At 35.8% G+C, this 24068-nt stretch overlaps 1 protein-coding gene and 2 long non-coding RNA genes across 5 annotated transcripts in view; 1 reads left to right on the top strand and 2 right to left on the bottom strand.

Moving 5' to 3' along the window:
- PPP1CB (protein phosphatase 1 catalytic subunit beta) overlaps nucleotides 1–23834 on the top strand; it is a 44344-nt gene extending 20510 nt beyond the window's left edge. For all 3 annotated transcript variants that reach the window (XM_045447295.1, XM_045447297.1, XM_045447296.1), the window contains 7 exons: nucleotides 3163–3294; nucleotides 5416–5646; nucleotides 7993–8097; nucleotides 9973–10044; nucleotides 15764–15915; nucleotides 18823–18957; nucleotides 21978–23834. In XM_045447295.1, coding sequence (XP_045303251.1) covers nucleotides 3163–3294; nucleotides 5416–5646; nucleotides 7993–8097; nucleotides 9973–10044; nucleotides 15764–15915; nucleotides 18823–18957; nucleotides 21978–22082 — 932 coding nt within the window. In that variant the 3' untranslated portion in view covers nucleotides 22083–23834. The remainder of the gene's footprint in view (nucleotides 1–3162; nucleotides 3295–5415; nucleotides 5647–7992; nucleotides 8098–9972; nucleotides 10045–15763; nucleotides 15916–18822; nucleotides 18958–21977) is intronic.
- LOC123581296 lies at nucleotides 3259–16767 on the bottom strand. The gene is made up of 3 exons (XR_006703701.1): nucleotides 16350–16767; nucleotides 4328–4421; nucleotides 3259–3369 (listed from the first exon to the last, which is right to left on the bottom strand). It is a non-coding gene; the product is annotated as an uncharacterized LOC123581296 (long non-coding RNA).
- Nucleotides 7568–7986, bottom strand: LOC123581295. Its single transcript, XR_006703700.1, has 2 exons — nucleotides 7845–7986; nucleotides 7568–7606 (listed from the first exon to the last, which is right to left on the bottom strand). It is a non-coding gene; the product is annotated as an uncharacterized LOC123581295 (long non-coding RNA).
- Nucleotides 23835–24068: the final 234 nt, after the last annotated feature.

Here is a 24068-nt window from a genome sequence, read left to right as displayed (position 1 = left end):
TGTTGTTGTATAGTGTGGATAATAGCTTCCCTTTCTAATTCTTGGGACATCAAAAGGATTAAATGAGATGATTGATGTGAAATTGCTTTGCACCTAATGAGTTATAAATTGTGCAGATTTTTAGTATCTTCATAATCTAGCTAGGTGCTTGTATCTAAGCTCATATACCCAAATTCTGGAACCCCTCATGGATATTGTGGCAGTGAACTCTTTGTTAACAGGTTGCCTTGTTTTACTCCGTTTTCAGATGACTGAGAAGTTTGAAATGCTCTTGGATATTTGGGTGTACATACTGGCGGGAGTACATGAGGGAGCAGGACTTTTGAATTGACAAGACAGCTGGAATTGCCCTGAGCCATCTATCATTTTTTTCCAAATATTTGGATAATTTATTCCTAAGATTTGGTCATTTGTCAAATGCTTAACCTTTAGAAGAACGTTTAGTTTCTCTAACTGCATTTCATCAACTTTTAGAAGTGATTTGATTATGCAGTGCTCCATTGTTTTATATGCCAGTAAGAGGCAAAAAGCAACTGCCAATTAAAATTGTAAGAAGTTATTGATTGCAAAGTATTTCTGAACTTAAAGATTAATTGGGGAAAACCATGCACCTTAAAAATCAACGAAATTTCATGTGTGTTTTTGTTTTGGTAAATTTTTAGTTTTATGGATTAGCATGACTTCTAAATTGAAGCGTTTTTAGCTTTGTAAAAATATTAGTCAAAGTACACCGTAGTGTAACCTAAATTACTTGGGAGGTCAAAATTAAACAGATAATTTACAGAGAAAATAAAACCAATATGAGATAAAATATTCACCACTGTAATTTAGACGCTTTAAATTGACATGTCAGAGTGACACACACTAGTTTTAATGATTGTCATCAAGTTACAACCAAGTGTTGGTAACTTAAAGTGTTTTATTACTACAGAATCATAACAAAAATTGTAGGAACTTTTCTAAGAGCCAACTTTTGTTTGTGTTGTCCATTGCTGTTATATTTAAGTAATTATTTTTAGGTGAGTATTTGTCATCTGAAAGCAACAAGAGATCTTTAATCCTTCAAGAAAAATAACTTTTTCCCTTCAAAAAAGTAGACAGGTACTTGATGCACTGATGGTAAAACTGTATTTTGCAAATATCATTTCCCATACAGTTAAGACTTAATGCCAAGATTAAGAATTTTACAGAGAATTGCATCTAAGCTAGTATTGTAGACACTTACTAGAAAGTACAAGTAAGATGCCCTTTTGGTCTTAGAAAAATCCACATATCCATGGGAAGTAGGTAATTGATGATTATGAGCTAGTACTAATGTAGAAGCTATGATAAAGTTCCTATAATAAAAGCAGTTCTGATGATGTTTTGAATTTCAGGGGTGATCTTATTAACAGTCATATTTACTAAAGCACATTTCAACAGACTCTGTCTTTTCTGTTACTTAGATATTACTATATTAATGTTATGTATACATGGATTGACTTTTGCATGTGGGGGCCTTTTTTTTTTTTTTTTAACCTCTGAACCTGACAAAAGAAACATAGTCTTTAACAAGAAATGTGTGGACTTAATTGTAAATGGGAAATAGTAGAGATACAGTCTGCTTTCTTTTTTTAAATACCTTCTCAGCCTTTGCTCTGTTGATGGGAATGCAAACTGGTGCAGCCACTCTGGAAAACAGTGTGGAGATTCCTCAAAAAATTAAAAATAGAACTTCCCTACAACCCAGCAATAACACTACTAGCAATTTATCCAAAGGCCAGAGGAGTGCTGATTCATAAGGGCACTTGTACCCCAATTTTTATAGCAGCTCTTTCAACAGTAGACAAATCATGGAAAGAGCCCAAATGTACATCAACTGATGAATGGATAAAGAAGATGTGGTTTGTATATACAGAATGAATACTTGGCAAAAAAAAAAAAAAGGAATGAAATCCTGCCATTTGCAACAACGTGGATAGAATTGGAGGGTATTCTGCTAAGTGAAATAAGTCAGTCAGAGAAAGACATATACGATGTTTTCACTCATAGGTGGAATTTGAGAAACTTAATAGAAGACCATAAGGGGAAGGGAGGGGGAAAATTAGTTTTAAGCAGAGAGGGAGGCAAACCCGTAAGAGACTCTTAAATACAGAGAACAAACTGAGGGTTGATAGGGGAGGGGGCAGGAGAGAGGAGAAAATGGGTGACAGGCATTGAGGAGGGCACTTGTTGGGATGAGCACTGGGTGCTGTATGTAAGTGATGAATCACAGGAATCTACCCCCCGAAACCAAGAGTATACTATATACGCTGTATGTTAGCTAACTTGACAATAAATAATATTTAAAAAAAAATAAAAAATAAATGTTTTTTCAGTTAAGATTAAATGGGAGCAAGCAGTATATTTAGAGAGAAAGAGCCAATGGAGAAGGTAATGAGAGGAAATGATTTCAAGTTCAGTTCAATAGGGCAAATAAGAACTCCTCATGTACCATTCCTCCCTACTCTGTTCCAGAAGTTACTTATTAGTTGATAGATTTTATTGTTCATTCATAGGAAAAATGCTTTCCTCCATCTAAATAGCTTTTAGAGTTTTTCATATAGTGCCCTTGTGTGACGTAATAACGCATTAAAATTTAATAGCTATCTGGAACCTTTTAAATTTTGTTTTGATTAGAAGTTGGAGGGTGGGGATTGTTAAAATTCTTAAGACTGTTCATAATTTTCCAAGGACATGTGTGAAACTAAATCACCTACTGACAGCCACTTTTTGTTTCATTTCCCTTTCTTCATAGCCACTGGTTCTTAATGATGCTATTTTGGCCTTTTCCTAAATGCAAGACTTTACTGAGAGAGTAGGCTATCCTCAAAGGTGCTGTTCCTAAAATCGTTTAGGTCTCTTGGGCTGCAAGGTTGGCCACTGGAAAGCACAAGGGACTGCATTTCTGTGGCAGCAGCCTTGAGGAGCATCATTAGAAACCAGCAACAATGAAGATAGAAAGGCAAAGATCACTGGAATAACCTTACTGTTAGCCATAGAACACTATAGGGTATCTGGTAGTTTGCTGTCTGTGTGACTTTCTGGACCTTCAAAATATGGGCATGACTTTTTTTTTTTTAAGGATTATTTATTTTGTAGATACATTTTTAAAACCTGACCATTTTATTCATTGTCTAACAGTACGAGGATGTCGTCCAGGAAAGATTGTGCAGATGACTGAAGCAGAAGTTCGAGGCTTATGTATTAAGTCTCGGGAGATCTTTCTCAGCCAGCCTATTCTTTTGGAATTGGAAGCACCGCTGAAAATTTGTGGTATGTAATCGGGTAAAGTTGGAAACTGTCTATTTTGAATACCAGTTTTCCTCCCCTAATTAAATTGAAGGTGATCTAGAGAAAACATTTAAAAATTTTTGTATAAGAGAGATTGATAGGTTTGATAACATAAAATATAAAAATTAAAACTTTCATAAAATAGTAAGTTACAGACAATATTTTTTTTTTTTATTTAAAAAAAATTTTTTTTTTCAACGTTTATTTATTTTTGGGACAGAGAGAGACACAGCATGAACGGGGGAGGGGCAGAGAGAGAGAGAGACACAGAATTGGAAGCAGGCTCCAGGCTCTGAGCCATCAGCCCAGAGCCCGACACGGGGCTCGAACTCACGGACCGCGAGATCGTGACCTGGCTGAAGTCGGACACTTAACCGACTGCGCCACCCAGGCGCCCCCAGACAATATTTTTAATATACATCAGATAACAAGATTGCTATTCAGTTTTTAGTTCTTAGAAACAAGACAGACAATACAATAGATCTTTTTTTTAAGGCAGATTTTAGAAGAAATTCAAAGGGTCAATAAATGTAAGATCCTCAGCCTCACTAGTAATCAGTGAAATGCAATTTAAAAACAAATCCTAAACTCTAGACATGTCGGAAAAAAAGTCAAAAACTGATAATCCAGTGTTGTCAAGGATGTAGAGAAATGGGCATTTTGGTGTACCAGTTACAAACTAAAGTTTGGGTGGCAATATGGCAATATCCATGGTGTTATAGTGGCTTCTGGCCAAAAACAAAAATTTACAACCTTAGGTTGAGTGATCACATTGTTTTAGCCAGAAAAATTGTTGTACAAAAAGCGTTTTTTATAGTTCACGTAACAGTGGGAAGTGGTATAATTATCATTGGCTTTTGGTTTGATAACTGGTAGTGGCTGTTTGTGTGTATGACATAGCTTTACATGGACTTTGATGATGGACTTAATCATCATCTTTTGCTCAGTCAAGGACTATTTTTATATGTAAAAATTTTCACTGTCCTACATGTTTCTTAGTGATCCACATTCATACCTTGTAATCTGCAGATGCTTAGTGTGTTCTTTACTTTTTTTTCCTCTTTCTTGTGTTTATTAAGTAGTGTGCTTGGTGCTTCTTGGTACAGTATCTAGCAAATAAAAGATATTAGCTAAGTAAATGTTTGTTGAATAAATTAATTTGCTTAGAATATCACCTTTAAATAAGAGGTAATATGATATTTTGTGGAGTAGAGCCTGGCTGGCTCAGTTGGTAGAGCATGCAACTCTTAATCTCAGAGTTGTGAGTTCGAGTCCCAAGTTGGGTGTAGAGAGGACTTAAAAATAAAATCTGAAAAAGAAGAATTTTGTGGAAATGATCAGTCTCTTTTATGAATTTAAATGAAGCAAATGTAGTTACTTGTAACATTTTAAAATGATACCAATTCTCTGCAAGATACTCTTTAAAATGCTTTGATACAGAAATAATTGGAGGGTAATAGAAATTAGTTATACTAAATATTTCTAAATTCTGGCTGTCTCACTCTTGGGTATAACAAAGTAATGTTAAACTACCAGATAATAAGAGTAACTGTAGTAGTTATCTGTTATATAACGGATTACTCCAAAACTTTATGGCTTAAAACAGCATGAATTTATCACCGCACTGTTTCTATGAGTCAGGAATCCAGGCACAGCTTAGCTGGATCCTCTGGTTTGGGGTCTCTCACAAGGTTGCGATCTAGGTGTGATCTGGGACTACATTCATCTCAAGGCTCAATGATGAAAGGATTCAGTTCCTTAAGGGCTGATGGACTGAGAGCTCGGTTCCTATTAAGTGTTTGGCCAGAGGCCTCCTTCAGTTCTTTGCCATGTGTGCTTCTCCATAAGGCAGCTGGCTTCAGCATCAAGAATGAGAGATGGCAAGAGAGTACAAGCAGATTGGAACTCGTGATCTTTTGTAACCTAATTTCAGAAGTGACAGCCCATCCCACTTTTTCTGTCTCCTGTTTGTTAGAAGCGAGTCACCAGCTCCAGCCCACATTCAAGGGGAGAGGATTACACACGGGTGTAAACATTGGGAATCATTTGAAGCTGCTTCCCACAGTAACCAAATGCTCTAAAATTGTCTTTTTCTATTTTCAGGAGATATTCATGGACAGTATACAGATTTACTGCGATTATTTGAATATGGAGGTTTCCCACCAGAAGCCAACTATCTTTTCTTAGGAGATTATGTGGATAGAGGAAAGCAGTCTTTGGAAACCATTTGTTTGCTATTGGCTTATAAAATAAAATATCCAGAGAACTTCTTTCTCTTAAGAGGAAACCATGAGTGTGCTAGCATCAATCGCATTTATGGATTCTATGATGAATGTAAGTAAAAATAAAAATTTATCTTTTATTAATGGGAAAATTCCCTAATACTCCCTAATATAATTTTCCAGTTCAGAAGATTTCTTTTGATTCATTTTTTTTTTAATATAATTTATCAGGCATAGGACCAAGAATAATCTTTCATGGAAGAAAAACCTGAAACCAGGAAACATGTTACCAATTAAACTAGTTCTTTGGGATCTCTTAAGATCATGGTATTTCAGGTTGACTGCACCTTACTCAGCTGAAAGGGCCTCTTGTAATTAATCAGTTCATTTGGCAAAATATCCACGTGAAACAGAGGTCACTATAGATAATAGCCTCTGTTTTTCTAGTATCTAGTAAGATTTTAGCTCTCAGCATTCTTGCGATAAGATGGAAATTTTCATTGGCCCTGTGTCACAAGAAATATTCACAAGTTGTAGGGCGCCTGGGTGGCTCAGTTGGTTAAGCTGCCAACTCAGTGTCTGCTCAGGTCATGATCTCACCTTTCGGGAATTTGAGCCCCACATCCATGCTATTAGTGCAGAACCCGCTTGGGATTCTGTCCCTCCCCGGCACACGTGCAGTGCTCTCTTTCTCCCTCTCTCTCTTCCTCAAAATAAATAAACTTTGAGATAAAGAAGGAAAAATATTGAGAAGTTCTATGAAATTTTTTCAAAGTTTAAGTTTATTATTGGAATTTTAATTTGTGCCTATAAAACGAGAGAGATGAGGATAGCAACTACTCAGGTATATTTTACTGTACTCTTTTTCTTCGGTAAGAAATCACTGATTTCCTGTTTTGTAGTAATGTTTCCAAGTGTAATTACTAAATTACTACATTTGAATTGGTCTTTTGCTTTTGTTAGAGTATGGGAAAGAACACATGTTTGGTTAATTACAATTTAGAACCAAATACAACGATTTTCAAATTGAATTTATTGTTTTTTGGTGGTGAATTCTCCATTGGAATCTATTTTTGTTTTTTTCCTTCCTTAAATATGGTAGACTCCTATTCAAACTCCTGTCTTCTTGGTTTGTATAATTTGACAAGAGGAAGTGTGTATACCAGGCACTACTCCACACACTAGGAATGCAGCAGCGCACAAGACAGATCATCTCTAGTCTCGTGGAGCTGCGTTCTACTAGGAATGATTCTACATCTGATTTTACGTGGCATTTTTACTTCTAAGGTGTAATGTATGGTTTCAACTGTTCAAATCAGACCAGTAGACAGGAAGCAGATTGTAGTACGTCTAACTATAACCACTTTTCTAAAGCTATATGAGGAATAGAGGTGTGTTTTTAAAGAATAAAATATGGGCTTGAGTATCCTCAAGGTTTATAGAAATGACATCAGTTGAGCTAATGTACATGAGAGCAGCTTGTAAAAACTGCTTTGAGTTATACTTTTTCACAGAGAGGCAGGTTATGGCATAAAAGCATAGGAAATTAGTGCTGTGTCTTTCATCGCTCCCCAGCGTTAGTTGTTGCAACTTCTTGCCAAATTCAGGAAGATCAAGTAACTCTAAAAAGGTGAACATACACTTGAAATTTCTCTTGTCGTAGCTCTTTATGCTAGACTATAGGAAAATTATAGCCTTCGTGTCTCTATTTATACTTTATGTAGTGCCAAGTTGTAATTCACTCAAAAGTGAATACCATTGAAGCATTTGGAAATTGTCCTTTCTTGGCAGTAAATTTATGCTGTGTTACTCAATGCATTAGAGTTAAAATGGACAATCTCCAGAGGTACCCCTTTCACTTTTGCTTACTTATTTGGCTAGGTATTCAACTAATGTACACATTGAATGGAACAGATAAACTAGTAGTCTGTTAGACTATTTCAAAGTGACTATATTATAGTGATCTTAAAAGACAAAAGGATTTGATATATGTGTTCCTTAAAATACCTAGCACAATCTTTCAAGTTTTTTTAACTTTACGGAAGGTGTTGAATGTTCATTAAATTTATTACCTTTTTTTTTTTTAATTTTTTTTTTCAACGTTTATTTATTTTTCAGACAGAGAGAGACAGAGCATGAATGGGGGAGGGGCAGAGAGAGAGGGACACACAGAATCGGAAACAGGCTCCAGGCTCTGAGCCATCAGCCCGGAGCCTGACGCGGGGCTCGAACTCACGGACCGCGAGATCGTGACCTGGCTGAAGTCGGACGCTTAACCGACTGCACCACCCAGGCGCCCCAATTTATTACCTTTTTAAAAATATACAAGAAGCACTCATTACAGAAAAAACAAAGTGCGGTATAAAGAATAAAGTTGAAATTATAATCCTGTGGCTATGAGATAACAAATGAAAACAGTTTTAGATTTATTTCTTCTATTTGCTTGTTCTTTTTATAGGCAAACGAAGGTTTAATATTAAATTGTGGAAGACCTTCACCGATTGTTTTAACTGTCTGCCTATAGCTGCCATTGTGGATGAGAAGATCTTCTGTTGTCATGGAGGTAGACTAGTAAATCTGCTTTATGGGTTTTTCTCACTGTCATTCCATTGTTTGGAAAAGACCTACAGTAACTAGGATGCACACTGTGGAAAAATATAGCTGTGCTTGTGTAAAAGGTCAAATTATTAAAACTGTTCTGAACATGGCTAAAATCTCTTTTAATAACTAGAAATTTATGAAGGTTTATACAAAATGAATGTTTAGTTGAGTACTTATCTTTAAAGAATTTCACATGTGAGGAGGATAACCAGAGTTTTATTTGAAATAACGTATTCCCTTTGCTTCATTTTTGATAGAAAGATACCACTACTGTCAGTGAAAATGAGAGGATCATGATTACTTTCCTGCCAATATTAAATGCCTTTCATTAGAATCCAAATGAAATTGGGTTTATTAGTCCCACATATCAGGAGTTCTAGGCTGTATGTAATATGTCCATTTTCATCCTAAAGATAATTTTTGATAGAATAATTTATTCTGTATAACTTTTAAAATAAGCAGGAATAGGTGCCATGAAAATATATAGATTGTATATTATCTGGCTGTCTTAAGAAATTAAAAACCTATTGCTAAAATACATGTTTCCAAAAAGTTAAGATAAAATAAGGTATATTTCAAAACAGATACTGACTAATGAAAAGGATTTAATTATGTCAAAGCACTTGTAGAAGCAGTAGTTTTTATGCAGTCTGGAAAGGGAGAGAATTGTTGGACACATGTTTATGGAAGCCTGAGTTAGAAGGATGGAGTAGACTTTGAACAGGTGTAAAGAATTTGAGATGGTCTTTTTTATTTGTCTAAAGGAATGTGTGAGCACTAGCCTAACTAGAATGTCAAGCACATAGGGAATAATGAGTATCAGATTATAGAGATTTGAATACTGAGCAAAGTAGTTTGTTGAATGGTTTAATAACCATATTGGGTTTTTGTACATGGAAATAATATAGTAAAAATACTGTAAGAAAATTAGTGTTTTATATAGTTATATAAATATTATTTATAATTATTATTTATTAATATGCAGGAAGAATTAAAGTGAAAAATGCTGAAAAGATAGATGTACTTGTCTAGGCCTGAGGTAAAAAGCGATTTATTCTTGGAGCGCCTGGGTGGCTCAGTCAGTTAAGCATCCCGATTCTTGATTTCGGCTCAGGTAATGATCTCATGGTCTGTGAGTTTGAGCCCTGCATCAGGCTCCATGACGACAGTGTGAAGCTTGCTTGGAATTCTCTCTCTCTGTCCCTCCCCAACATGTGGGAACACATGGGCTCCCTCTCTCTCTCTCAAAATAAATAAACATTAAAAAAATGATTTATTCTCTGATAGAACATGTTACTATATTAATTGAAGTATTTTATAGTAGATCCTAAACATTTAGGAAATTGTAGTTCTTGCACATTAGTATACTTAAAAGTAGAAATTAAGAAGTTATGTGTTGGTACTTGGATTATCCATAAAAGAGAAATAATAGTTTATGTACTAAAGATTGTGAAGTGTTTTCATGTGCTTTTTTTTATCCTTGTGATCAACAATTACACTTTACGAAGATAATGAGCATGTTGCAGAGAGATGTAGGAAGGTCTTACAGGACAGTGAGGCACTTAAACTTGGAAGTAAACATCTTTAAGATTAGGTGGTGAGAAGTGACAAAAGTGGCCGGAAGGATTGGAATTGGGTATATTCCTGGAGAAAGGCAGAGAATGGTTGGAAAGAAAGAAGAATGGTAAGATTTCTAACTCTGTATATTGAAGATAACATTAAAAGGAACACATTACATATTTTTAATTTCAGATAGTGAATCTACTTTGATTAAATGTTGCTTTATTTAAGTGAAAATTGTTTAGATGTCATTACTCTGACCATCTTTTATTTATAGGACTGTCACCAGACCTGCAGTCTATGGAGCAGATTCGGAGAATTATGAGACCCACTGATGTCCCTGATACAGGTTGAGTATATAGAGAAGTTTAATTAGTTGTTTTATGTAAAATATTGACATATTTGAACTTAACTATATATTTAGTTGAAGATTGGTTTATGTAATAAGAGCTTTTTCGGGGCGCCTGGGTGGTGCAGTCGGTTAAGCGTCTGACTTCAGCCAGGTCACGATCTCGCGGTCCGTGAGTTCGAGCCCCGCGTCAAGCTCTGGGCTGATGGCTCAGAGCCTGGAGCCTGTTTCCGATTCTGTGTCTCCCTCTCTCTCTGCCCCTCCCCCGTTCATGCTCTGTCTCTCTCTGTCCCAAAAATAAATAAACGTTGAAAAAAAAAATTTTTTTTAAATAAGAGCTTTTTCAATAGTGAGCTAACTACAGATTACTTGCAGTAATATATTTTATTTCCCACTACTTACTTCCCAAGGTGCAATACTTTTAAGTTTCATATTTAACTGTAGTGTGGTTCTTTCAAACTTATTTATCACAGAAGATCTTGTTAACTGATTCCCTTTATCTTCCTGTCATTCTAAATTCCTTCATTCATATCAACATTGATTATGTCCTTCAAGGACTTGTTAAAAATTAGTCAAACAGAGGTGTCTAGCTGGCTCAGTTGTTAGGGCATGCGACTCTTGATGTTAGAGTCATGAGTTCAAGTCCAATGTTGGGAGTGGAGCCTAGTTAAAAAAAAAAAAAAAAAAATTGGCCGGGGAGGGGGTGGGTGGCATGCCTGAGTAGCTCATTCGTTGAGTATCTGACTTCTGCTGAGGTCATGATCTCACGGTTCGTGAGTTCAAGCTCCACATCATGCACCCTGCTGTCAGTGCAGAGCCCATTTCAGATCCTCTGTCCCCCTCTCTCTCTGCTCCTCCCCCAGTCTTGTTCCCTCTCTCAAGAATGAATAAACATTTATTTTTGTTAAAAAAAAAAAAGTTTTTTTGAGGATTTTTAAAAAATTAAAAGTTTTTAAAAAATTTTTAATGTTTATTTATTTTTTGAAAGAACACAAGCTGGGGAGGGGCAGAGAGAGGGAGATACAGAATCCAATGCAGGCTCCAGGTTCAGGGCTGTCAGCACAGAGCTTGACGTGGAGCTCGAACTCACAAACTGTGAGATCATGATCTGAGCTGAAGTCAGAAGCTTAAACTGACTGAGCCACCCAGGTGCCCCAAAAGTTTTTTAATTAAAATAGTTTTTCTTGGGGTGCCTAGCTGGCTCAGTCCATGGAGTATGTGACGCTTGATCTTGGGTTGTGAGTTTGAACCCCACTTTGGGCGTAGAGATTGCTTAAATAAAATCTTTAAAAAATAATAATTTTTCTTAGCTGAGGATACAGTTGCCTTTTAAAAATTACCATTTAGTTTTCTGGTATTTTTTTGCATCTTCTATATTTCACATTTGTAGAGCTCAGAAAGCTGTAGAGATACATGGTGAGTTTGTGAAAAATTTGTGAAAGAATAATGAAAGTTAACTGTTCAGATGTTCAGAATAACTCTTAGGTAAGTGAAGCAAGTCGAAACAAAAGCAAATTAAGTTCCACTTGAGGATAAATTGCTCTGTTGATTAACAAATGAGCCTCATGTAATTTTATAAATAAATTCTGGACACAGTGGCCTAACTTTTCTGTTGGCTTTTAGTGGTAATTATTCATAGTTGAGTGCCAGTGTATGTACTAAGATGTGTACTAATCATGGCATTTATATTCTTAAAATGCTATGATGGGGCACCTGGGTGCCTCACTCGGTTAAGTGTCTGACTTCAGCTCGGGTCATGATCTTGCAGTTTGTGACTTTGAGCTCCATGTCGGGCTCTGTGCTGACAGCTCAGAGCCTGGAACCTGCTTCAGATTCTGTGTCTCCCCCTGTCTCTGCCACTCCCCCCACTCACACTCTGTCTCTCTCCCTCCCTCTCTCTCAAAAATAAATAAACATTAAAAAAATTTTTTTAACAAATAAAATGCTGTGATAACCTGTGAATTGAATGCAGTAAAATTCTCCTTTTCTGTTCACCGTTTGCTTAAAACATCAATACCTTTTTTGGTGGCATTTTCTGACACAGTGTTTATGGTTTTTCCACATCACAACCCATTCTCCAACACTTAAACGTGTCTAACATTTAATTACACTAATTCCTAAAGTTAGCCGTGACTCCACAGGTTAAGGGCTTCATTTCACAAGACTGCCCCCACACTACTGCCCAGCCACAATTCTGGGATTCCCACAACCACTTCCTCAGATGCTTTACTTGTATTTATCAGCTTATCATAAAGGGATACAACTCAGGAACTAGGAGATACCGGTTGGGGAACAACTTCCACACCCTTTGTCATCAGTGTGTTCAACAACTATAAGCTTCCCAAGTCCAGTTGTTCAAGAGTTTTTATAGAGCTCAATTTCCAGCCCACCTCTCCAGAGAGAGGGGACAGCTGAAAGTTCCAGTCGTCTAATCATCTGTTTAGTCTTGCTGTTGACTTGCCTCATTGTGAAGTGCTTTAGGGGATCTGGATCACTTCATTAGCATACACTCAGGTGTGATGGAAAGGGGCTCCTTATGAATAATAAAAGATACTCCTGTCTGGTCGTCTGGGTGGCTCTGTTGGTTAAGCATCCGACTTTGGCTCAGGTCACAATCTCATGGTTTGTGAGTTCAAGTCCTGCTTCAGGCTGTGCGCTGACAACTCAGAGCCTGCTTCACATTCTGTCTCCCTCTCTCTGCCTCTTCTCCACGCGTGCAGGCCTGTGGTCTCTCTCTCTCTCTCAAAAATAACTAAACATTAAAAAATAAAAAGAGGGGCGCCTGGGTGGCGCAGTCGGTTAAGCGTCCGACTTCAGCCAGGTCACGATCTCGCAGTCCGTGAGTTCGAGCCCCGCATCAGGCTCTGGGCTGATGGCTCAGAGCCTGGAGCCTGTTTCCGATTCTGTGTCTCCCTCTCTCTCTGCCCCTCCCCCGTTCATGCTCTGTCTCTCTCTGTCCCAAAAATAAATAAACGTTGAAAAAAAAATTTAAAAAAAATAAAAAATAAAAAGATACCTCTGTCACTCAGGAAATTCCAAAGGTTTTAGGAGCTGTATGCCAGGAATAGGAACAAAAACTAAATGTATTTTTATGATATCACACTGTCTTACCATTAAAAGCATTAACATAAGCAAAACTGTCCTTTCTCTTGGTTTCTACCAGACTTTTTTTTTTTTTTTAATGAATTTATGTTATTGGATTCGTTGTCCCATCATTTGTGTAATCAGACCCACCCTTTATATGTTGTATTCATCAGTTCTCAACAACTTGAATATTTTCAAAATGAGGATTGCCTAGAGTGCCACAGGGGTCTAGAAAATCTTGATATATTAAGTATGTCATGTAAATAAAAAAAGATGTTTTAGCTTACTGATGAGAGGATTGTTTATTGGTAATTTTTTTCTTCTCAAATTTTTATTTAAATTCCAGTTACAGTACAGTATTGGTTTCAGAATTAGAATTCAGTGATTCATCACTTACATACAGCATCCAGTGCTCATCACAGCAAGTGCCCTCCTTAATACCCATCACCCATCTAGCCCATCACCTATCCACTTGTCTCTGAATTCCACATATGAGTGGAATCATATGGTATTTGTCTTTCTCTGACTTACTTCACTTAGCATGTATACTCTAACTCAATCCATGTCATTGCAAATGGCAAGGTTCTGGTTTTTTCTGTGGTTGAGTAATATTCGTGTGTGTGTGTGTGTGTGTGTGTGTGTGTGTGTGTGTGTGCATGTGCATACACACCACATCTTTATCCATTCATCAATTGATGGATATTTGGGCTCTTTCCATACTTTGGCTATTATTGATAATGCTGCTTTAAACACTGGGATGCATGTATCCTTTCGAATCTGTATTTTTGTGTCCTTTGGGTAAATCGTAATGCAACTGCTGGATCTTAGGGTAGTTCTATTTCTGACTTTCTGAGGAACCTTCATACTGTTTTCCAGAGTGGCTCCACCAGTTTGCATTCCCACCAGCAGTGCAAAAGAGATCCTCTTTCTCCACATCTTCGCCAACACCTGTTGTTTCCAGTATTGTTAATGTTAGCCATTCTGACAGGTGTGAGATGGTATCTCATTGTGGTTTTAATTTGTATTTCCCTGATGATAAGTGATGTTGAACATCTTTTCATGTGTCAGCCATCTGTATGTCTTTGGAAAAATGTCGATTCATGTCTTCTGCCCATTTCTTAACTTGATTGTTGTTCTGGTGTTTGGTAAGTTCTTTATAGGTTTTGGATACTGGCCCTTTATCTGATATGTCATTTTCATGTATCTTCTCCCATTCTGAAGGTTGCCTTTTAGTTTCGTTGATTGTTTATTTGCTGTGCTTTTTATGTTGATGAAGTCCAGTGGTTCATTTTTGCTTTTGTTTCTTTTGCCTCTGGTGACGTGTTTAGTAAGAGGTTGCTGCAGCTGAGGTCAGGGAGGTTGCTTGCCTGTGTTCTCTAGGATTTTGGTGGTTTCCTGTCTCACATTTAGGTCTTTCGTCCATTTTGAATTTATTTTTGTGTATGGTAAAAGAAAGTGGTCCAGTTTCATTCTTCTGCATACTGTTTTCCAGTTTTCCGAACACTGTTTGTTGAAGAGACTGTCTTTTTCCATATTGGTAATTTTGTAAAGGGGAGTTGTTTATTCATCAAGTAGGGTTGGACTAGATGGTTACTAAGTACATTTCCTACTCTTAAGATCCAAAGAGTCTATAAAAAGGTAGGCATTTTTTGGTTTTTATCCTGCTCTACTTGTTCGTTGTACTTGAATCTTAACCATTTCCTACTTCTAGATAATTCTTACCCCTTTCAGGAGATCTCTGCTGATCTAATCTCTTCCTTTTGTTTTGACTGTTCCTTCTCAGTACTTTGCTCATTCCCCTCTCTCCTTTCTCTGCCTGCGTATTAAATGTTTGCTTCCTCAGAATTCATTTACTGGTCTTCTCACTTGACATTCCCAAGGTGGTTTGAGTCCCTCCTAAGATTTATACTACTATGAGTATGATGAAGATACTCAAATATTTTTAGCTCTAACTTCTTTTCTTATGCCTGACACTGAAGCCAAGGATCCGTTCTCATTTTGTTCATCCATATTTCATTTAAATCCTCCAGGCTTTTATAGAAAATGTTTTCTGCCCTCAAATTGATCGTTAGATCAGATACAATTCCAGTGAAATCTCAGTTGGGTTCATAGAATTATACTAACTGATTCAGAAATATATATGTGAAAGTAACCAAGTTAATCCTGGAGAAAAGCATTAAGTGGGGATACTACCCCTACCAAATATAAAGATTTTTTTAAAAGCTTTAGTGTGTTACTGGCTTAGGGATAAATAAAATGGATTAATTTAATAGATTGGCTCCCAGAAATAGTGTAAGTAGCCTCTCTATTCAGGAAATGCTGCTGGGTCAATTGCTTGTTCATATGGAGTAACTATGTATAGAAGGAACAGCCTTTTGCATATATTGTGTGCATAGAGTGTGCCATGCACATATTTCTTGTATGTGGGAAGAGTTGGGAAGTGCTACTTTCAGCCAGGCAAAATTACATGGGTGGCCTAGCAAAGAGTGGCTAAATTCAATAGGCTGGGGTACTAGGAAGCAAGTGATTGTTACTCTTTATTAGAGGGTAAGAGGGCATGAGAAGAAATATGATACAGATATACTTTATAAACTTTGTTTTATTTTTTTCATTGTTGTGTTTTTATTCTTTGAAGGTTTGCTCTGTGATTTGCTGTGGTCTGACCCAGATAAGGATGTGCAAGGCTGGGGAGAAAATGATCGTGGTGTTTCCTTCACTTTTGGAGCTGATGTAGTCAGTAAATTTCTGAATCGTCATGATTTAGATTTGATTTGTCGAGCTCATCAGGTATGAAATCTAAAACTTTTGAACATTTTAATATTTATTTACACAGATCTGCTTTTTTTGTTTTTGAGGAAACGAAGATCTAAAACTAATTATATAAGGAAAGTAGTAGGAGAGATGAAGCCTATATACCTTGATCTCACAATTAACAATCTAATGATTTGTTAGGAGGGTATTTTGCAGTATACTACAATGCTGGCAGAATTTTTGGCACTTGTCTGAAGCTTTCTAGAAATACTTGATCCCATTTTAATATGTTTATATGTATTTTAGATAACAATCAAATGACCATAGTATTAAAGGATACTTTTGAGACACTTGGAAAAATTCAGTTATAGACTGGGTGTTAGATATCAAGGAGTCATTGTTCATCGTTTAAATCTTAGGATAATAACGTTACTATGTAAGAAGGATGTCCATTTTTTAGAAATACATACCCAAGTATATAGAAGCAAGATGACATGTCTAGGATTGGCTTGAAAATACATCAGCATTGGGGCGCCTGGCTGGCTCGGTCAAAGGAGCGTGCACCTCTATCTTGGTTGTGAGTTCAAGCCCCATGTTGGGTGTAGAGATTACTAAAAAAAAAAGTAAAATACATCAGAGAAAAAAGGGAGAGTAAATGAAACAAATGTAGCAGAATCCTGGTAATTATTGAATCAGGATGGTGAGAATGAGAGTTTATTGAACTCTATCTCCTTTTGTGTGTCTTTGAGCTTTCATTATAAAAATACATACTTATTTTTAAAATAAAGTTTATTTAGATTTACTTTTTTTTTTTTTTTTTTAATGTCCACCACCACTACTATATTCTGTACTCTTCAAGGAGGGGATTGTGATTTGTTGACTTTTAAATATCCATTGCTTTGTTGTTGTTGTTGTTTTAATGTTTGTTTATTTTGAGAGTGAGTGTGCACGCATGCAGGGGAGGCACCGCATGCAGGGGAGGCACCGCAGGGGAGCACCGGTGGGGTGGGGGGGGGGGGGAGGAGGGAGGGAGGAGGGAGGGAGGGAGGGAAGGAGAGAGAGAGAGAGAGAGAGAGAGAGAGAGAGAGAGAGAGAATATCCCAAGCACAGAGCCTGACACAGGGTTCAAATTCATGAACCATGAGATCATGACCTGAGCCAAAGTCTAGAGTGAGACCTTTAATTGACTAAGCCACCCAGGAGCCCCAAATATCCATTGCCTTGTAAACTTACATACTGCAGCATGCACTTAGTGTTTGAATAAATGAATTAATTAGCAAAAGCTTATTTTAATGATTTGATATGTCAGGTCCTCATGCTCTTTAAAATATGACTGATAAATACATTCAGTGAAAGACATTTTTATAAATCTTTTCTGTTTACTTTTGAAAGTACTAAAAGTATTTGAAATTTCTAAGTGTAATACTTTTAAAGATTCCTTGTTTTTTCTTTGTCTGTTAAAAGAAAGTTTGTTAAGTAGATGCTGTGCCACAGTACTTCCCTTTTTGGGAGGGCTTTGCTCCCTATGACACTTGACTACTTTTCTATGTGATCTATGGATAAACAAAGATGATTGGTTTCTCATTTTCTGCATATGTTGTATATCACAGGTCTTCTTCCTACCAGAATTTCCTAACTCAGTTGAAATGAAGTCAAGTCCCCAAATCCTTTGCTTTTGCAAAGGTTTGGTAAATACTGTGTTTATGATTTCGCTAATTAATAGAATTTCTACTAGATAACAGTGCAGAGTTGCTAAGTTTCCTAATAGGATACCCACTAATCAATTTTTTTAGCAATATATTTCCCTTCATAGATCTTTTCAAAAATAGATGATGGGGGCACCTGGGTGGCTCAGTCAGTTAAGCACCCAACTTCAGCTCAGGTCATGATCTCACGGTTCATGAGTCCGAGCCTCATATCAGGCTCTGTGCTTGGTGGTGGAGAGCCTACATGGGATATTCATTCTCCCTCCCTCTCTCTCTCTCTCTCAATAAATGAATAAAACTTTTAAATGATTTTTTAAAGAAGTCAGATTATTGAACTACCTTGGTTTGGACAGTCTTTTTCCAGACACTTCCAAAATCCTGTTCTGCTTATTTTCAAACCTATCTCTAAAATGAAGAGACTTCTGATGGGAAACACCACAAACTACACATATGTCCTTTTACAATAAATTGTTTATTTAGTAAATGTATGAATGAACAAGTGAATAAGACTAGGAACTAAAAGGATACACTGAGTTCCAAACACTGTGGCCGAGCTGGAATAGATAAGGTGACCAAGATCTTAACAGAAAAGGTTAATATCTAAATTCTACCATGAGGTAATTACAATAGGAACATGTACCTGATACTATATAGGAATTCTTTTAAAATGTAAATTGTTTTGGAGGTACTTCTTATGAGCAAGTATTGTAGGATAATTTTGCTTAATCAAAGCATGCCTAAAAGACTTCAAAAATTATTCTTGCCTACTGTAAATAAATATAAAATATTTATGTTATTGACTTCTCAGAATTGTAGAGCTGAGAAATATAAATTGTTTAAATCGTTCAAATTGACAACAGATTCTAGAAATCATGTTAAATCATTAAAGAATTAAGGATTCTGTAGTTGTGATATAATGTCATCAACAAAGAAGTACTAGGTATGTAAGGTTCCTGTAGACACTATACCTATCAGCATACGGAGAGCCTTAGAAATGGTATGATTTTTAAACATTTTTTTTTATCATAAGTGTACTATTTCATTTAAGCTAAATCCTTGCCATTATAGAAAAGGCATACTAAATATTTTAATATTCTAAGACAAGTTTAGAAATAAAAATCAAGCTTCCAAAACAAAACAGTGTTTATTTTTAGGTCTTTGTCACATTAATCTCAGTAATATAGACAGTTGAGAATCAGCTATAAATAAATGTGTTTTTTCTTTTGACCTTTCACAGGTGGTGGAAGATGGATATGAATTTTTTGCTAAACGACAATTGGTAACCCTATTTTCAGCCCCAAATTACTGTGGCGAGTTTGATAATGCTGGTGGAATGATGAGTGTGGATGAAACTTTGATGTGTTCATTTCAGGTATAGTATAAATACATATAAATCAGTTTTATTCAGAAGTGATTATCACTCATAGACTTGTTAGAGATTTCTGTTTTCATTCGCAAATGCTCTGGACTTTTTGGTGTATATCAAGTATTAGAGTTTTAGAGAGCCTAAATTATGTCAGTCATTCTTGATGCAAATGTTTAAGTTGTTAAATTCCTGTATGACTTCTTGAATAGGGGGCTTAACCTACTAAAAGAAGGTGAATTCAATTAATAACTTAGATTTTGTTTCCTTTTGCTAGAAATAGACCAACTCTGGCTTCATAGTGTGCTACTTATAAATCATTCTTGTTCACAGACTAAAACAACTTCAGTGCTTTATTTTTGCAAAGGGTATTTTATGTGCCTCTCCTGCATATACTATATGTCTCTTTCTTTAAATGTGGACGGGCTTTTCTATTCCTCTTTCCCTTTATTTTATTACTATTTCTGTCAGCTAGTACACCTGAATATAAACACGTGACTTCTCATTTATAATTTAAGGATAGGAACTAGACCTTATCTTTCAGCATTTGCCATAGTGGAATTGGATTTCTTCTTCAGTGAGACACTGTGATGCTCTGAATAGTTCTAAGAAATGCTTCTTAAATCATTTCTACACACTTGTATGTAAATACTGAAATATCTATCTATAATGTAGGTTAAAGCTCTGTTTACATCCACCAGAATAAATACAATTAAAAAATCAGATAATAACAAGAATTAATGAGGATTCAGAAAAGTTGGAAACTTCATATAGTGATGGTGGGAATGGAAAATGATGCAGCTGCTTTTGGAAACAGTGTGGCATCTCCCTAAAAAGTGAAACATAGAGTTTCTTTGTGGCCCAGCAATTCCACTCATAGGTATACCGAAAAGAACTGAAGGCAGGTACTCAAATACAGGTATATGCATATTCATAGGAGCATTCTTTATAATTGCCAAAAAATGGAAACAACCCAGATGTCCATCAAGTAAAGAACAAAAACAAAGTGTGGACTATCCATAAAATGGCATATTGTTTGACAATTAAAAGTAATGAAGTACTGATACATGCTACAGCATAAATGAACCTCAAAAACATGATTTCAGTGAAAGGAGCCAGTCACAGAAGACCACATATTGTATGATTTCATTTATGTGAAATAGCCAGAAAAGACAGATCAATAGAGAAGAATTAGTTTTTCCTCAGAATTGAAGGGAGTTAGAGTAGTGGAGAATGATTGCTTATGGGAACAAGATTTCTTTTTGGACTGACAAAAACTCTAAAATTAGATTACAGCAATGGTTGTACAACTGTAAATACTTTTAAATCATGGACATGTACATTTTAACTGATATGATACATAAAATATGTAAATAATTTTTTTAAGATCTACACATAAAAATTAAAGGGTTTGTAACTATCCTGTAAATAGTGGCAGAATTATTATTATTGTTTCAAGTTTTTATTTAAATTCTAGTTAGTTAACATATAATGTATTCTTAGTTTCAGGAGTAGAATTTAGTGATCCATCACTTAACATATAACACCCAGTGCTTGTACAAGTGTTCTCCTTAATACCCATCACCCATTTATTTTTTTGCTCCTAATATTTTATAATGTAATAAAATATTAGCATTTAATACTAATAACCAAATGTCAATAGCTTTAAAATATGAAAACCACAAGCAGTTAGAAGATATAATGGAAAATACAATTCTGTTTACAACTGATACTAGATGAGCAAATATACTATGGAATAAACATTGTGACTGATCCATCACCCGTTTAACTCATCCCCCTGCCCACCTCCTCTCCGGCAACCCTCAGTTTGTTCTCTATAGTTAAAGAGTCTGTTTTATGGTTTGCCTCCCTTTTTTTTTTTTCTTTCCCCTGTGTTCATCTGTTTTGTTTCTTAAATTCCACACAAGTGAAATCACGTGGTATTTGTCTTTGACGTATTTCGCTTAGCATAATACACTATAGCTCCATCCACATCATTGCAAATGGCAGGATTTCATTCTTTGGATTGGCTGAGTCATATTCCATTGTATGTTCCATTCATCAGTCAGTGGACATTTGGGCTCTTTGCATAAATTGGCTATTATTGATAGCACTGCTATAAACATTAGGGTGCACGTGTACTCCATTTGTTCCTTTGGGTAAATACCTAGTAGTGCAATTGCTGGATCATAGGGTAGTTCTATTTTTACCTTTGTGAGGAACCTTCATACTGTTTTCCAGAGTGACTGCACCAGTTTGCATTCCCATCCACAGTGTAAGAGGGATCCCCTTTCTCCACATCTTCGCCAACACCTGTTGTTTCCTGTGTTGTTAAATTTAGCCATTCTGACAGGTGTGAGGTGGTATCTCATCATAGTTTTGATTTGTATTTCCCCAATGAGTGACATTGAGTATATTTTCTTGTGTCTGTTAGTCAACCTTGGTCTTTTGACTCATAAACTAAATGTTCTTTCCTCACCACAGAGATATATTAATTTTAAAAAATTTTTTTACTTAAATCTAAGGATTGGGTAGTTGATAGGATTTGTGTGTTTAAGGTTTTGAATTACCAGTGGCTTGACAGATGATAAGAATACTCAAATATTTAGTCATCTGCACACTTTAAATGTGAGAGCTGTCCATGGAACTTTCCTGTTTTCCATACTTTTATTGAACCTTTAAAATTTATGTCATTTTTTGGGGCGCCTGGGTGGCGCAGTCGGTTAAGCGTCCGACTTCAGCCAGGTCACAATCTCGCGGTCCGTGAGTTCGAGCCCCGCGTCAGGCTCTGGGCTGATGGCTCAGAGTCTGGAGCCTGTTTCCGATTCTGTGTCTCCCTCTCTCTCTCTGCCCCTCCCCTGTTCATGCTCTGTCTCTCTCTGTCCCAAAAATAAATAAACGTTGGAAAAAAAAATTAAAAAAAAAAAAAATTTGTGTCATTTTTTGAAAAGCCCGCTATTATAACAATAATTTTCTTAAACTTATTGCACTTGAAAGAGTAACACTGTTAATAAATTATTTATTTTAAGATATTGAAACCATCTGAAAAGAAAGCTAAGTACCAGTATGGTGGACTGAATTCAGGACGTCCTGTCACTCCACCTCGAACAGCTAATCCACCGAAGAAAAGGTGAAGAAAGGAACTCTCTAAAGAAACCATCAGATTTGTTAAGGACATACTTCATAATATATAAGTGTGCACTGTAAAACCATCCAGCCATTTGACACCCTTTATGATGTCACACCTTTAACTTAAGGAGACGGGTAAAGGATCTTAAATTTTTTTCTAATAGAAAGATGTGCTACACTGTATTGTAATAAGTATACTCTGTTATAATATTCAGCAAAGTTAAATTCAAATTCAAAATTACCCATTAAAGTTACATCTTCACGTATCACAGTTTTTAAAGTTGAAAAGCATCCCAGTTAAACTAGATGTGATAGTTAAACCAGATGAAAGCATGATGATCCATCTGTGTAATGTGGTTTTAGTGTTGCTTGGTCGTTTAATTATTTTGGGCTTGTTTTGTTTGTTTTGTTTTGTTTTTGCTAGAATAATGGCAAATATTAATTTTTTTTCCCCTGAACATTTTTACAAGTGAAATGTGGGAAGAGCTTTAAAGACATTCACCAACTATTATTTTCCCTCGCTTATTTACTTATGTACCTGTTTAATCTTACTAAGAAAACTTATGCCTCATTACAGTAAAAAGGAATTTTAAAGATTGATATTTTTCAAAAAAAATAGACCAACTATCCAATCCAGTGATTGAATCAAACAGTTTGACTGGGCAAACTTCACAGCTGATAGTGAATATTTTGCTTTATACAGAAATTGCCACTGATTTGGATTTGTGCACTCTAATTTTTAACTTATTGATGCTCTATTGTGCAGTAGCATTTCATTTAACTTTAAGATAAGGCTCATATAGTATTACCCAACTAGTTGGTAATGTGATTATGTGGTACCTTGGTTTTAGGTTTTAATTCGCACGAAACACCTTTTGGCATGCTTAACTTTCTGGTAACACCCTCACCTGCATTGGTTTTGTTTTTTTTTTTTTTGGGTTTTTTGTTGTTGCCGTTGTTGTTGTTGTTGTTGTTGTTGTTGTTGCTATTTGTTTTTAGATCCACAGAACATGAGAATCCTTTTTTGACAAGCCTTGGAAAGCTGACACTATCTCTTTTTTCCTCCCTCTGTACGAAGGATGTATTTAAATGAATGCTGGTCAGTGGGACATTTTGTCAACGATGGTTATTGGGTGTTCAACTGTCTAATATTGCCATGTGAATGTTGTATACGATTGTAAGGCTTATGTCACTAAAGATTTTTATTCTGATTTTTCATGATCAAAGTTCATCCAATATTGTATAGACATGCTTTGTAGTGAGCTATAGTAGCAATAATTTCTGTACATGATCAAGGGTTTATTGCAGCATTTCTTTTCCTGTTCTCTTTTTTTAAAGGGTTAGTATTAACAAGGAGTAGAAAAGTCAACATAAGGATTTTAGAAGGAGAACTTACAGGACACAGATTTGAGATACTTTGGATGCGACCCTTTTGGATGTGATTCTAAAAGCTTTTATTGAGTATTGTCAAATTTGTAAGCTTCATAGGGATGGACATCATATTTATAATGCCCTTCTTCTATATGTGCTACCATTGATGTGAAATTCTTGACCTTAATATTGTCTTTGAAAATGTTAAATTGAGAATTCTGTTAACTTACATTTTATGAATTGGCGTATTGTATTTCTGCAAGAGATTTGATTTTCAGCACAGTGCAAAGTTCTTTCAAATGCATATGTCTTTTTTTCTAATTCCATTTTGTTTTAAAGCACATTTTAAATGTAGTTTTCTCATTTAGTAAAAGTTGTCTAATTGATATGAAGCCTGACTGATCATTTTATTCCTTTTTTTTTTTTTTCCTTTACAATGAGACATTTAAACACACATTCTATTCAAACAGATTTCAGTATCTTTCGTATATACTGAGTTTATTTCTTTTCTGAAAGTGTTCTTTTATTGCATGTGTTCTATTAGGTTAGATCACATAGGCTTTTATGTAATGTGATTTAAATATCCTAATTGAAATGTAAGGTGAGCAGTTTCTAATAGA

The sequence above is a fragment of the Leopardus geoffroyi genome, chromosome A3 (genome assembly GCF_018350155.1).
Source record: "Leopardus geoffroyi isolate Oge1 chromosome A3, O.geoffroyi_Oge1_pat1.0, whole genome shotgun sequence".
Taxonomy (NCBI): Eukaryota; Metazoa; Chordata; class Mammalia; order Carnivora; family Felidae; genus Leopardus; species Leopardus geoffroyi.
The sequence above is the reverse complement of the archived record's forward strand: the minus strand, read 5'-3'. Positions and strand labels throughout refer to the sequence as shown.